A 16,821-nucleotide genomic window follows, 5' to 3' on the forward strand; every position below is an offset into this window, starting at 1 on the left:
GACTAAATTTAAGGAACCTCGACAAAGGGAAAACAAATTTTTGTCATGATACTTTTGATGAAGTTATGGCTCTTACAGAGCAGATGGACAGACATGGTGCACTGTAATGACTTGCACAAGGGAATGTACATAGGATGCAGGATTCACTCTGACAGATCCTGTGGGCATTTGTAATCTCCTTGCCACCCTATGAGAAATTTATCAGATATTACTTCTCCGATCGCGTTTCTCCACTGCTACAGACATTTTCTTGACAGCCCTTTTGTCATTCTGTGTAAAAAAATTGGCTTCATCGACTGAGGACTTACTTCAAGTGACATGGAAGATTTCTTATACAGAACAAGAGCAGAAAAAGGGTTGCACAAGCCTATCAACACAAAAGCTGAGTTGGCGTCACTTATTAACCATAGTGGAATACACAGAAAATGTGTTCTAAAAACAGGTGTACACAACAACAGGAAGTAATGTGTTCATGAAAATGAAGATGAAATTAGTCAGTAAGTGAAAAAAAAAATCAGTTTCCAACAAACACTGAAAGTTGCAACGTATTTTTAGGAAGCAAATTTTCGAAAGGTCAGGCCAACCAGTCTGTGTCTGTTCTATAAGGGCAAACAGCACTGTTGTGGAGGTAGTGGAACAGGTGTGAAATCAGTCTTGGAGCCCACTTGAATAAAATTCAACTGAGGCTCACAGTAGTTGGCAGCGCGGTTTCCAACCACCATGAACATTTCCTCATCTTGAAGTGAAGTGCACTGCGAACTCATCCCTCGATTTTACCGAAATACTCTTGGCCAGTGAGGCTCCACACAGTGAGCGGAGCCTTGGAACAACATACCTGATAGTGCCACATTGACTTTTGCATCAAAGTGCTACCGTAGTGCATCTCAATGCACTGATATACCACAAACGGTAACAGAATGCTGTTACATTCACATGTTGTGAACTCTGCCCAATGAGTCAGATAAAATCTCAGGAGGCTGATTCCCGAAGATAATATTTCAGATTTAGAGGTCAATAATTTGAGAACGGACAGTAACTGATCCAGCTGTATTTCAAAACAACATTTCCCATCAATTTAAATTTAATGAAACAGCTCACTGTGAAATTCCATTTCTTTCTTGGAGTAATGTGATGTATTGAATGGAACAGAATAGTTTCTGTTTGCTTAGTCGTCAGTTAATTAAGAAAGGCGTCATCGCTAGGTCACATGTTGTAAAACCTGTAACCCCCACCCCCCCATCCCCTCTATGATCCAAACAATAACGTTTGCGTCATGCCCTTGCAAGTACAGAATTTGCCAAACAGATAAACTATTTGTTTGTAAAAATTGCATCAGCACCGTTAATGTTTGGAGGATTTTACTGCAAAAATATATCAGACTGTTAGAAGTTAAAATTGCGTATGAATCATATGCTGGAGGGATTGAGAGTGGACACTGAAGTCTATTTACAATCTGTATGTTTGTTTACTACTCTTGAAATCAGGTTTTCTTCCTTTAGCCCTGACTTTACACCCATGGGATACAAATATACCAATACTTAACACTTCTGTCTGAAATTCCTCTCTGCTATTTGAGTGGACATGCTAGCCCACTTATTTGAAACTGGTTAACACTTCTGCTGGTGGAGAGAGGAATTTCAGACAAATGCATTTTGATGTTAGCATCCCATGGTACAATTGCAGAGTCTTTGGGGTATATTTTATCTTTCGAGTGGCTGACTGGCTGAGCGCCCGTGCCGGGAATGAGGAGACCGAAGCTATTCCGAAGATATAGAATCGGCAAGTTGCAAGCCCCAAATGATCGTCCCGATGCAGCTCACCGGATTCAGGCCAGCGCAATATGGCCGGCCGGCAATAAGGCAAGTCCTGTGACACTTCATTTAAAGGGACAGTGCACCTGCACCTCTTATCATCATGGGATGCATGCAGTCGAATGGGGAAAAATAAGTGCTTTCTTAAAGAATTGCAATGCCCTTACACTCAACAGCTAAATATTCAAGGATAAATGACACTGTACGCACAGCTAAACAAGCTCTGCTCTTCTGTGTTTCACATCGGTCGGGGGTTGGGGGGAGGGGGGGGGGGTTGGCGGAAAGAGGACAGTCACTCAGGTGACCACCCGGGCACATCCAGGTCCGCCACTCCTGCCACTTCTTCACCAGCACTGTCATGGCATCTTATTTGCACAAGCACCAGCCTTGAGACACCTACTCAGCAGGAAGTAGCTAGTGAGTCAAAAATGGCTGTCAACGGGTAAAGCAGTGAGCACTAGTGTGAATGAGGTCTTGGGAGTGGAAGAGAGGGAAAATGTTGTTCCTCCATGGAGGGTGGAGAAATGACCACCCGAGCTGAAGAGCCCAGGGACTCCGATCTCAGTGGTCCAGTCATGAAAAGAACTATAATTAGGGAGCATTGATCTCATGTGGAGATCGTTTCCATGTATATGGGTGAAATGTTAGAAAACTGGGATAAGTCCACTACCCACATCTGTAACACATTGCAGGAAGTTTCCCACAGCCTGCAGAACACCCAAGAGAGTGACCGTCCGGGAGATTTCTGCAGCAACAAGGTGAAAGGAGGCAATACTAAAAACACTGATGGCTTCTAAAGTGGACCTGTTACATGTCCTTCCCTTCCTAGGAACATAGGAACAGGAGTAGGCCATTCAGCCCCTCGTGCCTGCTCCGTCATTTGATAAGATCATGGCTGATCTGTGATCTAATTCCATACACCTGCCTATGGCCCATATCCCTTAATACCTTTGATTGCCAAAAAAGCTATCTATCTCAGATTTAAATTTAGCAATTGAGCTAGTATCAATTGCCGTTTGCAGAAGAGAGTTCCAAACTTCTACCACCCTTTATGTATAGAAATGTTTTCTAATCTCGCTCCTGAAAGGTCTGGCTCTAATTTTTAAACTGTGCCCCCTACTCCTAGAATCCCCAACCAGCGGAAATAGTTTCTCTCTATCCACCCTATCCGTTCCCCTTAATATCTTATAAACTTCGATCAGATCACCCCTTAACCTTCTAAACTCCAGAGAATACAACCCCAATTTGTGTAACCTCTCCTCGTTACTTAACCCTTGAAGTCCGGGTATCATTCTAGTAAACCTACGCTGCACTCCCTCCAAGGCCAATATGTCCTTCCGAAGGTGCGGTGCCCAGAACTGCTCAAAATACTCCAGGTGCGGTCTAACCAGGGTTTTGTATAGCTGCAGCATAACTTCTGCCCCCTTGTACTCCAGTCCTCTAGATATAAAGGCCAGCAATCCATTAGCCTAATTGATTATTTTCTGCACCTGTTCATGACACTTCAATGATCTATGTACCTGTACCCTTAAGTCCCTTTGGACATCCACTGTTTTTAACTTTTTACCATTTAGAAAGTACCCTGTTCTATCCTTTTTTGATCCAAAGTGGATGACCTCACATTTGTCTACAGTGAATTCCATTTGCCACAGTTTTGCCCATTCACCTAATCTATCAATATCGGTTTGTAATTTTATGTTTTCATCTACACTGCTTACAATGCCACCAATCTTTGTGTCATCGGCAAACTTAGATATGAGACTTTCTATGCCTTCATCTAAGTCGTTAATAAATATTGTGAATAATTGAGGCCACAAGACAGATTCCTGCGCACCCTCTTCAGGCTGTGGAGATGGAGGTCCTTCCATCTAATTTTTAACGTCATCCTCCCCTTCAGCTTCTGGAAGCAGAAAGCCTTTCTTCATTGCAAGTTTCATTGCAAGTGATTCTGGAGACATTTGCTCAGCTATGTTGCAGGGCTCCACAAGATTTAACTTGGCACCTAAAATGAGACTCGAAAATGCACATAATTTGTTCTATGACACTTCCTGTATAGGCATGAGGTTCAGTGTATCTGTTGACTTCTCTGTCTGCTGAAGCCTTACTGACAACATAAGCCATGACTGCAGGGGATAGACCTGATCACGAAGCAACCATCCTGATACATAGCTCTGAGTCATAAGGGGTGGTACAGTAGATTGTAACATAATGAAAGCATCATAACAAGTTCCTGGGAATCAAGCATTGATGTGCAGAATAAGGTACTTGGCATCGCACACCAGCTGCACATTAATCAAATGAAAGCCTTTCCTGTTCATAAATCTGCAGTTGTCGTATGGGGCTTTGAATGCCACATGTTAAAAAAAAATGTTTTATTCATTACTGGGATATGGGCATCACTAGCAAGGCTAGCATTTATTAACCATTCTTACTTGCCCTTGAGAAGGTGGTGGTAAGCTGCCTTCTTGAACCAATGCAATCCATGTGATGAAGGTGCTCCCATAATGCTGTTAGAAAGGGAGTTCCAGATATATGTCCAAGTCAGGTTAGTGTGTGACTTGGAGGGGGACTTGGAGATGGTGGTGTTCCCAAACGCCTGCTGCCCTTGTCCATCTAGGTGGAAGAGGTCACGAGTTTGAGAGGTGCTCGCAAAGAAGCATCTCTTTATAACATACGAATAGTTAGATTCCATTCGAAATCCATATTCCCAGTCCAAAACTGTACTGTTTGGAGAGCTGACTAAAAATACCAGCAAAAGTCTTGATGGAACCTCCAAAGCACTAAACAGATAGATAAGTAAGAATATAAGAACATAAGAAATAGGAGCAGGAGTAGGCCATACGGCCCCTTGAGCCTGCTTCGCCATTCAATCAGATCATGGCTGATCCACGACCTCAACTCCACTTTCCCGCCCAATCCCCATATCCCTTGATTCCCCTAGAGTCCAAAAATCTATCGATCTCAGCCTTGGATATACTCAACGACTGAGCATCCACAGCCCACAGGGTTAGAAAATTCCTAAGATTCAAAACCCTCTGAATGAAAAAATTCCTCCTCATCTCAGTCTTAAATAGCCGACCCCTTATCCTGAGACTATGCCTCCTAGTTCTAGCCTCTCCAGCCATGAGAAACAACCTCTCAGCATCTACCCTGTCAAGCCCTCTCAGAATCTTATATGTTGCACGCAGGCAAAGTAACACCAACTTTCAGTTGCAGCAAACAAAATAGCCTCCTGATGCAGCGTCCATCTCAGGAATACCTCACTGGTGCTCATACTGCCACTCATATCATAATAATTAGTTGTGGATTTAGGGTGGGAATTGGGGAAATTGGGTCAAAGGACTAAATCATGCTCACTTGACCCCATCTAACTGCAGCGGGTAGGCCTTAAAGGGAATTGACGGTTTTTTGGGAGAATAATTCTGATGCAATGTTAGATTGGCAGTTTTGAGGTGGTCGGCACTACCACCACATTTGACTCTGTTTTTCCCCCAGATTGAGTGGTAATTCAGAGCAAAATCCACTCCAATTGTCTTTGTAGTAATTTATTAATTTTATAAGAGACTGCACATTATATAGCAGCTTCTTTCAGATCACTTTTTGGAAGTATGATCAGCAAGGGAATAATGGAATTCGACCCCTGCCACAGAGAATACTTGCAGTACCCATAGGCCCAAGGCTTTTTATTCATCATTTACTAAAAGGATCTATTTTTAGCAGCAGTCAAACTTGGATCTGGTTTAAAAACCAAAGGATTTTTCAATAAATGTGAAAGGATCAAGGTGATTGAAGTGAAGAAAATACAATGTTTTTGAAGCAGTTTCTCCAGACTGCAGTTGCCTTTGAAATATGGTTAAATCTGATAGATTAGAAGGTTGGATTGGTAATGAAATGAAAGGTAATGAGCTTTCCAATCAAGTGTTAAAGTTTCAGTGCGATAACACTGAAGTATATGAAAAGTAGCTCATGTAAAACAGCATTTCTTTCTCTGTAGGAAAGTATATTCTTCATATATGTCAGGTGGATTGCGCCTCAAAATTCTGAAGATAGTTTACCATCCTCAATTTCAACAGAATTTAGGAAAAATATCTTTACTTCCTTTGATACATCTTGAATGACAAAAGCTTCAATAAATAATATTACTATTAAACTAAAAATACAGAAAACAAAACAAATATTTCAATTTCTGCTTGGTGTTTTATTCATTGTGAAGGTTTATTCGGGAAAATGTTTTTGTTACACTTTTTCTAATCTTACTTCCCTAATTATTTTGGCTCTCATGGGTGAGACCCAATTCAAGAGTGGCTACCCTTGCCTTTAGCAATGTACCCAGGAAACAACTCGTTAACCCTATCTGGTAATGACTTTTAGCTGTTGGACATGTATTATGGCTTCACAAGATTTCACTTTGCCCTTCAAAAGCAGCAGAGCATCACATCAGACTTCTTTTTAAGTTCAAACTATCAAGAACATTTATTTTGCAAAAGATGACAAGCAAATAAGTAATAGTCATATAAGATAGTTATACATTTATAGTAGACATCCTTTCACCCTACTCCTCTAGTGAACAAAATAATAAAAGGATGCAATTCTAAGAACTGAGCTAAACCTTAATAAGTAACATTTAAATACAGATATTAAGCCACATCTTGCTGCTAAAATAATTGTAAACAATTTTACAACACCAAGTTATAGTCCAGCAATTTTATTTTAAATTCACAAACTTTCGGAGATTTTCTCCTTCCTCAGGCAAATGTTTCAAGATCTCCTTGAAGCCTACGCATTTATACATATTGAACAATAATACATGGTGTTTACAGACTGCCCCTGCAACTGCCCGTTGCCAAGGCAATCACCGTGTTCAGACAGAGAGGTGTTACCTGCAGAACCTCCGAATACACATTCAACAAAAAAACAAACAGGGAAAAAAAACAGAGGAAAAAAAACACAGAGAGAGGCAGAAACATCCGGAAGGCAGAGAGAGCCAGCAAATGACCCATTATATTAAAAACAGATAACATTTGTTCGCTGGTGGGGTAACGTGTAGCGTGACATGAACCCAAGATCCCGGTTGAGGCCGTCCTCATGGGTGCGGAACTTGGCTATCAATTTCTGCTCGACGATTTTGCGTTGTCGTGTGTCTCGAAGGCCGCCTTGGAGTACGCTTACCCGAAGGTCGGTGGATGAATGTCCATGACTGCTGAAGTGTTCCCCGACTGGGAGGGAACCCTCCTGTTTGGCGATTGTTGCGCGGTGTCCGTTCATCCGTTGTCGCAGCGTCTGCATGGTCTCGCCAATGTACCATGCTCTGGGGCATCCTTTCCTGCAACGTATGAGGTAGACAACGTTGGCCGAGTCACAGGAGTATGAACCATGCACCTGGTGGGTGGTGTCATCTCGTGTGATGGTGGTATCTGTGTCGATGATCTGGCATGTCTTGCAGAGGTTACCGTGGCAGGGTTGTGTGGCGTCGTGGACGCTGTTCTCTTGAAAGCTAGGTAGTTTGCTGCGAACGATGGTCTGTTTGAGGTTGGGTGGCTGTTTAAAGGCGAGTAGTGGAGGTGTGGGGATGGCCATAGCGAGGTGTTTGTCCTCATTGATGACATGTTGAAGGCTGCGGAGAACATGGCGTAGTTTCTCCGCTCCGGGGAAGTACTGGACGACAAAGGGTACTCTGTTGGTTGCGTCCCGTGTTAGTCTCCTGAGGAGGTCTATGCGATTTTTTGCTGTGGCCCGTCGGAACTGTCGATCGATGAGTCGAGCGTCATATCCCGTTCTTACTAGGGCGTCTTTCAGCGTCTGTAGGTGTCCATCGCGTTCCTCCTCGTCTGAGCAGACCCTGTGTATTCGCAGGGCCTGTCCATAGGGGATGGCCTCTTTGACGTGGTTAGGGTGGAAGCTGGAAAAGTGGAGCATCGTGAGGTTGTCCGTGGGCTTGCGGTAGAGTGAGGTGCTGAGGTGCCCGTCTTTGATGGAGATTCGTGTGTCCAAGAAAGAAACTGATTCTGAGGAGTAGTCCATGGTGAGCTTGATGGTGGGATGGAACTTGTTGATGTTATCGTGTAGTCTCTTTAGTGATTCCTTGCCGTGGGTCCATAGAAAGAAAATGTCGTCGATGTATCTGGTGTATAGTGTTGGTTGGAGGTCTTGTGCAGTGAAGAAGTCCCGCTCGAACTTGTGCATGAAAATGTTGGCGTATTGGGGTGCGAATTTGGTCCCCATGGCTGTTCCGTGTGTTTGGGTAAAGAACTGGTTATTGAAGGTGAAGACATTGTGATCCAGGATGAAGCGGATGAGTTGTAGGATGGCTTCCGGAGATTGGCTGTTGTTGGTGTTGAGTATTGATGCTGTCGCAGCGATGCCGTCATCGTGGGGGATACTGGTGTATAGTGCCGAGACGTCCATCGTGGTGAGAAGTGTTCCTGGTTCAACTGGTCCGTGGGTACTGAGTTTTTGTAGGAAGTCTGTAGTGTCACGACAGAAGCTGGGGGTTCCCTGTACGATGGGTTTCAGGATGCCCTCGATGTATCCAGAGAGGTTCTCACACAGGGTTCCGTTGCCTGATACGATGGGACGTCCGGGTGTGTTGGCTTTGTGTATCTTTGGGAGGCAGTAGAAGTCTCCCACGCGGGGATTACGTGGGATGAGAATGCGTAGGATGCTTTGAAGGTCTGGATCGAAGGTCTTGATCAGTTTGTTGAGCTGGTGGGTGTGTTCTTTGGTCGGATCTGCGGGTAACCGTCTGTAGTGTTCCTGGTTGTCCAGTTGTCGGTATGCTTCTTTGCAATAGTCTGTTCTGTTCTGTATGACTATGGCTCCTCCTTTGTCCGCTGGTTTGATGACGATGTTGCGGTTGGTCTTGAGAGCGTTGATGGCGTTGCGTTGTGCTCGGGTGACATTCTGGACTGTCTTCTGAGTGCGGCTGATGAATCTGGCATTGACGCATTTCCTGACAGCTTGAGCATACATGTCCAGCTGAGGGCAGCGACCCTCCGGAGGAGTCCAGTTTGACTCTTTCCTCTTCGGTTGCTGTACCGCGGATCCCTCTGTCTGCTGTTCCGGATCGTCGATTGTCTCATTGGGTTCGCTGCTGAAATCTTGGGGTTTGTGGTAGAATTCCCGGAGCCTCATTCTCCTGATGAATTCCTCTGTGTCCGCCGCGAGACTAGTGGGGTCCATTTTGGTAGTGGGGCAGAAATTGAGCCCTCGGCTGAGAACTTCGATTTCGTCTGGTTGAAGGGTGTGGTCGGACAAATTGACAATAGACTTCCCTGTGGTTGCAACCATGGTACCAGGGGAAGCTTGGTCGTTGCTGGTGGTGATGCCGAGTTTCTCAAGCTTCCTGCTCTTGGTTTTCATGTAGGCAGCGTAGTTCCGTTGCCTCGTCTGTTTGGCGGTATAACGTAGCTGGTCTGCTGTGTCCTGAGTACAGGTTGAGAGTATGGACTCTATCTTGGTTTCGAGGTTGTGGCGTCTGCTGTAGAGTTGGTGTATGAGATGGTTGCGGAGTGTGCGAGAGGTACGGCGGCAGAGTCTCTCAGCGTAATCCGAGTTGTATGTGGACTTGAGTGGGTTCGTGATCTGGAGTCCTTTCGGGATCTTGTCTGCTTTCTTGCAGCTCTGTAAAAACTTGATGTCTGTGTCTAAATGCGCGATCTTCTTGGATATCCTTTCCACTGTGAGGCTAATGGTGCTCACTGTTATTTATGCACAAATGGTGCAGCAACTTCAGGCGAGGGGCAGATGCGTGGTTAACACTGATATTCAAAAGTTGCTGTCCGAGTTGCGCTGCTCTGCCGTTAGCTTCACGAAAACAGCATCACACTGCCTGCCTCACCACTGAAATGCATTGAATGGAGTGAAGTTGCTGTATTTTCATGGTAGATACGAATTAAACTCACCAGAGAAAGTTAAGTCAAGTCATTTCAAGTCTAAGTACCCTTTTAACGACGTGATAAGTGTTAATTACTGCCAATCAATCTCAGTGGCACTGAAAATTGATTATTACAAGTGTGGAGTCTCATTCCTTCATGTTTTAATTGTTTTGAAACTTTAAAAATGTCAAATTTATAATTTATTTTTTTTATGTTTCCTTTCTGTCTCTTTTTTTTCTCTCTCATTTAATCCAATCTCTCTTTCTGTACCTGATTTGACATTGAATTCACCTTCCTTCTCAGTCCTTGCACTGTTAATTTCACAATGCTTCAATCTGGTTGGTTAAGGAGATACGCAGTTGCTTGCCCTGTTCACTCAGGTCCCAGATGCCCTGTTTCCCTCGTTGCGACATTATCAGCTCACACTTTCAGCAACTTGCCACGCAAGGGCAAATCTAACTAATGGCAGATGCCGTTAGATGCCGGCCATGCAAATTATGGCCCAATGTTGCTCCTATCTTTCAAGATGTGGAGATGCCGGTGATGGACTGGGGTTGACAATTGTAAACAATTTTACAACACCAAGTTATAGTCCAACGATTTTTATTTGAAATCTACAAGCTTTCGGAGGCTTCCTCCTTCCTCAGGTAATTGTCTTTCAAGAATAACAAACTGTTGGACATTTTCATATTGACTCCTGCTTGTTTCTCTGACACTTCAAGCTGTCTCCTTTCGTGGGATTTTCTAAATACCCCTGGAATTAGTCTCTTATATCCTGCGAAAGAAAGTTACTGGAATTTCTTGGATTTTGAACACCTGATCCCTCAAATTCAAAAATGAACTGCCAGTCAAGTGTAAACTGAACCAGTCACACTGCATTGTTTAAGTTTGAATTACCACTTCCAATTTCAAGACTGTGATTGAAAAAACTTGCAACAATGCGTTGAAGTAGGGTTGATAAAAGAATCTGAACTGCGGTCATTTTTTAAAAGCTGCTTACGTTCTGTAACAGGATTTAAAAGAATAGATACCAAAACTAGACTGAAATATTTATTTTGTGTCAGCTTTAATTTGAATATCCTGCTGCACACCACATATGCCTTAATAAATAGTGACAATTTCATTGGTGAGTTTGAGTTATGGATGTTCATACTTGAGTGCAAAAATCATCATTCACTGGTACGACAGACCTAAGTGAGGTGTGATGGATTTTCACATTTGTGAAAAATACTGAAGTCACTTATCAATGACAAGATTTTCCCTTAATTCTATGGGCAAGTGCCTGTTGAAATATTAAGTCGGTCTGCTGACCAGTAACTGTTACTTCACACAACAATACACCTTTATATCGTGACACATTTACAGCAAGGAATATCCCAAGGCGCTTTATAGGTTGTTGTAAGCAAAATATATGTTGAGGCAAAAAGACATTAGGTGGGGTGACCAAACGTTTAATTGAAGCAATGGGATTAATTCTGGTTTTTAAAGGAGGAGGGAGAGAGAGAGAGAGAGAAAGAGTTAGGAAAGGAATTCCAGGGAGTAGGATCAAGACGACTGAAGGAACTGCTGTCACTGGTCGGGTGAAGTGGGTGAATACACAAAATGCAAGAGTCAGACTAACAGGGTGCTTGGTCATTGGGATGATATAGGGCTGGAGAAATTTGCAGAGATTGTGTGAAGTGACGCATGGATGGATTTAAAGACAAGGATTTTAAATCTAATGTGTTGGGAGACAGATTCAATGTAGGTCAGTGTGGACAGACAAGTCGTCTGGGCTAAAGGTGACAAAGTCATGTATGAGGGTTTCAGCAATGAAAGGGCTGAAGTGGTGGCAGAATTGGGCCTGTTGAAGAACTGGAAGCAAGTTAACTTCATGGTGGAAACGACATAGGGTCTGAAACTGAGCTCAGGGTTGAACAGAGTGCCGAGGCTGCAAATGGCCAGATTCAGCCTGTGACAGTAGCTGGTGAGTGGAGTTTATTTTGGTGACTGAAGAGGGTGTCCTGGGTTTTCCCAATGTTGTGCTGGAGGAAGTTGTGACTCATCCAAGTCTCGATGCCAGACAAGCTGTCTGACAGCACAGAGGCAATGGAAGGGTCACAGGAAATGGTGGAGAAGTAGATCTGATTATCATCTGGATACATGTGGAAGCTGACCATACTCTTTTGGATAATATCACAGAAAGGCAGAACATATTGAGGGATAGGAGGGGGCCAAGAATGGATCTTCAGGGGGGCTTCAGAGGTGATGCTGTGGGGATGGGAAGATAAGCCACCACTGGAGATGCTCAGGCTATGTTCAATACAGAGGAATGGAACCATGCAAGGGGGGTCTCACAAAGCTGCAGGATGGAGGATAGGGTTTGGAGGAAGATGTCATGGTCCACCAAGCTGAAGGTTGCAGAGGGGTAAAGCACCCAACCTTACAGAGGATGTTGTTAGTTATTTTAGTTAGGGCTGTTTCAGTGCTGTGAGGTCACAAGCCAGAATGGAGTGATTCGAACAGGGAGTTACAGAAGAGCGGGAAGGCAATGATACATTCAATTTACATATCACATATGTAAATATCCATCTTGTGATGAGAATCTACCCACAGAATAAACAAATCTGTTCCATGTTCACTTGAATATAGTCAGCCATTAATAGGCCCTTGAATTTCTCCAATCTTCCACAGTTTCCCACCTTAATATTCCAACATTCCTTGAAATGTAAGCCCTTCAGTTCCACATGTTGTGGTACTCTGTCATTAGAAAGATTCTGAGCTTGATGCTTGGTTGGTAGTGAGTTAGTTGAACTCCAATCAGGGTGCCAGCAGGAGAATCACAACTGGTCTTAATGTCCCTGGATTAAGGAGAGATAAACTGGCCCAAATTTCTGCCCATGACTCCTGCTGGAAGTTTGCTTCTGTAGATGTTGGATGAGGACAAGACTGTCAATTCCTCTGGGGTTCAATAGCCTGCTTATACTGTCAAGGTTCAATCCAGAATAATGGTTACTGGGGTACCAGAGAGCAAGTGAGCTGTATAGAAATTTATCCTGGCATGCCTTCATGAGGGAACAGGAGGCAAGAGTTGGGCAGAAAATCGAATACTTGGAAATCTCATTCTGGATTCAGTCTCTAGGGGGTGGATTTTAACCTTACCCGCCCAGTGAAAACCAGGCAGGTGGGCAGTTAAAATCATCCCGGTTACTTAGCCGCCAGAATCCCACTGTTCCGGATTTTAACCTGTTCTACTGAGCAGGCGACAAGGACACCCACCCAAAGCTGCAGGGTTGTTTTTTACATATGCATGTCGGGTCCCGATGCCTTCATTTTAACCGAGGCCTGTTCCGGGAAAGTGCCACCACTTTCCCACCAGGTGAAAGCCAGTCAGGCCACCGGAACACGCTATTTTCCATCGCTTCCACACGCCTTCCCGCCTGGGAGTTTAAATAGCCCCGGTCTCATTTCTGGAGCAGCAAGTGAGTTTCCAAATCAGCTCGCTACCCACCTGCCCAAAACCCGCCTGGAGTTAAATTCACGGTCTATGTTACTTAGGAATTGAAGATTTAATAGTGACAGAAGAACTGGGAGCAGTCAGCAGACTGGCATTTCAATTAGTTCATTTTGGAGTGACAATCGGTAATAGGAGATAAGAGAATTCACCATTTCTGTCTCAAGGCGGAATGAGGAAGAACCGGTGTTTAGAAAAACAGCCCTGTCAAGGGCCACTGCATGGTAGGGGACTTGTATGCAGCTACGAAGCACTTGTAACTCATAACTCAGTCAGCGACTCGATAAATACATTCCATTTGTGAAAAAATCGAGCAAACATTCAATTAATAACTGTTAAGATAGGACTCGTTATGGATTATATGTTGAATTTGTATTTTTTTTCAGTATATAGCGATTCCTGCCTTTTAATGACTGCTGAGTATTATCTTTCATTAATGACACCAATTTTTCTTAGCTGCTGCAAACAGCTGCCACCTGCTTATTGCTGACAAGTGGACTTCAGCCATATCCAGAACAAATTCCATTCCTCCATAGCTTCTCTTAAAACTAAAGGAAGAAAGAAATGCTAAATACTTTTAGATAAGGACCTGAAATAAGTTTATTACCTCGGTTGCAAGTTCTGACTGACCTTTGAACTGCAAATCATGATGTTGGGCTCTTGCTTTACATCATTTCACTGCATTATTATTGCTTTTTCAAATCCATTAAGATTTTTAAATTTTGCAACCTAGTATTCCAGCATGGCAATCACAATTATTTAAAGCCTTTAACATCATAGAATATCCTAAAGTGTCTTGCATAGAGACATAGAAGAATTAAGAGAGATGAGCAAAAGCATCATTGAAAAGATAAATTTTGAAGAAGCTCTTAAAGGCAAGGTAAGAAAGAGCAAGCTAAAGAGGCTTTGGGGCAGAAGGTCCCGAGAGTGGGGGCTGAGGGGCTCAAGGCTTTGCCGGAGATGGAGCAGGAGCCAGGGGGCGTGGGTTGGGAGGTGGAACAAGGTATGCACAGGAGGCCAGAATTGAGAGACTGAAGGACATGAGCTGGCAAGTAGGTTTAGTGGAGGTTGTAGAGATAGAATGGGCCAGGCCATGGAGAGATTTGGAGGCAAGGACAAGAATTTTTAATTCGGTGCATTGGAGGACAGGGAGATAGTGGAGATTGCCAAGGAGAGAAAGGACGAGCAGGATTTAATGTGGGACAGAATGCAGGGCTGTGAAGTTCTGGGCAAGTAGGGGGGATATCGGGAAGTCAGCATTGAAAAGTCAAGTCTTGATATAACAAATGTGTGGATTAGGGTTTCAGCTGCAGTTGGGGTGAGATGAAGTAGAGGTGGGCAGTTTTGTTAAAGAGAAGTGACCCTGTTGATGGATAAGACGTGAGGTTATGAAGCTCCACTCTGGTTCAAACAGGCCACTGAGACAAAAACATTTTGTGATTCGACTTTTAAAGCCTGGTCCGTGGTGTAAGGTGTAAAGAAATCTCTGTTACATAGACTCAAAAATCTATTTGCAGCATTACTCTGTGAAATCTCCCCAACCGTAAAAGTGCTGAGAGACATATAACAGATGAAGGTGTTGAATGGAAGAATCAACCTGGTCAGAAATTGTTAATGATTGTGAAAAACTTGCTGAACTGGGAACGTTATTCATTCATTTCATTCTTTATTCCTCGTTTACTATCATCCTTTCCATTTTACAAGTATCTGACTTCTCAACTGTAAGTGCTTTGTTAGGTCAGTTCTAAAATAGGGGCGAGTTAAATGAATAAGTCCTCATCAAAAATCAAGTAACTTACAACTGATGTGTCAGCCACAACTTGATCCATTTCAGTTTCAGTTAATGTCATGTACATCATTATGGTCTTAAAAATACCAAGGATAATGCCACCTGCAATTTATTTCCATTCACTCCATTTCGGTCGTCTTCTCAGCAGGAAGTATAATTCATTCATTTTTTTGTGTGGACTGTCATTAACGCTCACCTGAATGGCTGCTCATGGGGACCTGTTGAGGGCTGTCATCGAGGTTGGTTGAGCTCTGATACTGGGCTCACTGAGGGCTATATGCATTTCCCCCAGGGACAACCTTAATGTCCAGGGCAGTAAACCAAGACTAATGACAATTTCTTGCTAGTACTGCCTTTGTTCTTCAACTTTGCTGACGTACCACTAGATGAACAACTTCTTCCACTTCTCTACAAGTTAAGCTGTTCATTCAGTTGTTTAGCACGTGTCAAACTAGCACTATGACAGATGTAGTGCACCAACTTACTGATGGGTGCAGTTAAAGAATTCCTGAACCTTAAACTCGACAAGAGAAAATGCTGCAAAAAAAAATATTTCCACTGTACAAAGAAATTTCCACAAAAATATGTTACCAAATAAGGGGAGAGAGAAAATATAGACCTAAAGGATACTCCTCCAGTACTGTTTAAAAAGCCAGCTCTTTAGGTTAACTTCAAACAATTGTAAACAATTTTACAACACCAAGTTATAGTCCAGCAATTTTATTTTAAATTCACAAGCTTTCGGAGATTTTCTCCGAAAGCTTGTGAATTTAAAATAAAATTGCTGGACTATAACTTGGTGTTGTAAAATTGTTTACAATTGTCAACCCCAGTCCATCACCGGCATCTCCACATCATAACTTCAAACAGCATGACTACATTCTTGTATAGTGTTTAAGAAATAACCATGTATGTAGTTCAAACAGAATAAAAAGTTTTGTATTTGAAATGTTGTTCTGAGATTTTTCTTCATTGTTATTATGCGACTATCTTTCTAGTTTTCAAAACCATAATTGTCAAAAGGTCTCTGTATCAGACCAGATGATTAAGAGAGGGCTGCATTTTGTGACGATCTAGGATAATTCAGTTAACATATGGTCAATATGTTTACAAACAGTAGCAACAAAAACCCAAGTAATATCTTTCAGCCATTTTATGAGAGTTACATATCAATGAGTAAGCTGCTTTGTAAATTGGGCTACTTACCTCTTACAATCAGATCAGCTGCAGCTGACGCACTGTCCACAGTGGTCTGGACCATACAGACAAATCTACCAGCATGCTTAAGCTGAATGTTTCTGATCATCAAATCACCAGAGGATCCCTGCTGAAAGAAAAAAGACAAAAGCTTAGAAACATAGCAGAAATGAACATGATTTTTAGAGCAATAAACAAGTAAACTGCACTTACTTTTGTTTCATGTTTCATATTTTGTTCCTTAGCTTCCTTTGAACTATGAATCAGATGTCTGTTCTATGATGCAGCTGATCAGCTGCAAAATTAGGGTTTATCATTTAAAATTAAGGCCATGCTTCATTTCCTTAATCTGCTCCATTACCATCTAGGGCATGAGATTGGATGTCAAGTGAAGTTAGCATCCATGATATTTTTGGTTATGCCGTGTCTGAAGTCCGCAGCAGGACAGTTCAAACTTCCATGACTAATATATACATATGTGGACAGCTGGGACAGAATAAGGACTTCAACAAGGGCCAGCATAGTAGTCATCCTGTAAATCAAACAGAGACTAGGAGCTTGCTAATAAATCTCCGTTTTAAGGCAAATACTGGTTCCTGTGTTCCTTTCAGTGTTTATTTCAAATCCAGTCTATAAAACCACATTTAGATGAATTGA

General features: G+C 42.9%; 1 protein-coding gene across 4 annotated transcripts in view; it reads right to left on the reverse strand.

The window, feature by feature from the left end:
• LOC137334260 (contactin-4-like) overlaps window positions 1-16,821 on the reverse strand; it is a 1,825,202-nt gene that overhangs the window by 230,809 nt on the left and 1,577,572 nt on the right. For 3 of the 4 annotated variants that reach the window (XM_067998918.1, XM_067998915.1, XM_067998916.1), the window contains one exon: window positions 16,174-16,294. In XM_067998918.1, coding sequence (XP_067855019.1) covers window positions 16,174-16,294 — 121 coding nt within the window. The remainder of the gene's footprint in view (window positions 1-16,173; window positions 16,295-16,821) is intronic. The other variant, XM_067998917.1, reaches the window with a different exon arrangement.

This window comes from Heptranchias perlo, chromosome 17, assembly GCF_035084215.1.
Source record: "Heptranchias perlo isolate sHepPer1 chromosome 17, sHepPer1.hap1, whole genome shotgun sequence".
Taxonomy (NCBI): Eukaryota; Metazoa; Chordata; class Chondrichthyes; order Hexanchiformes; family Hexanchidae; genus Heptranchias; species Heptranchias perlo.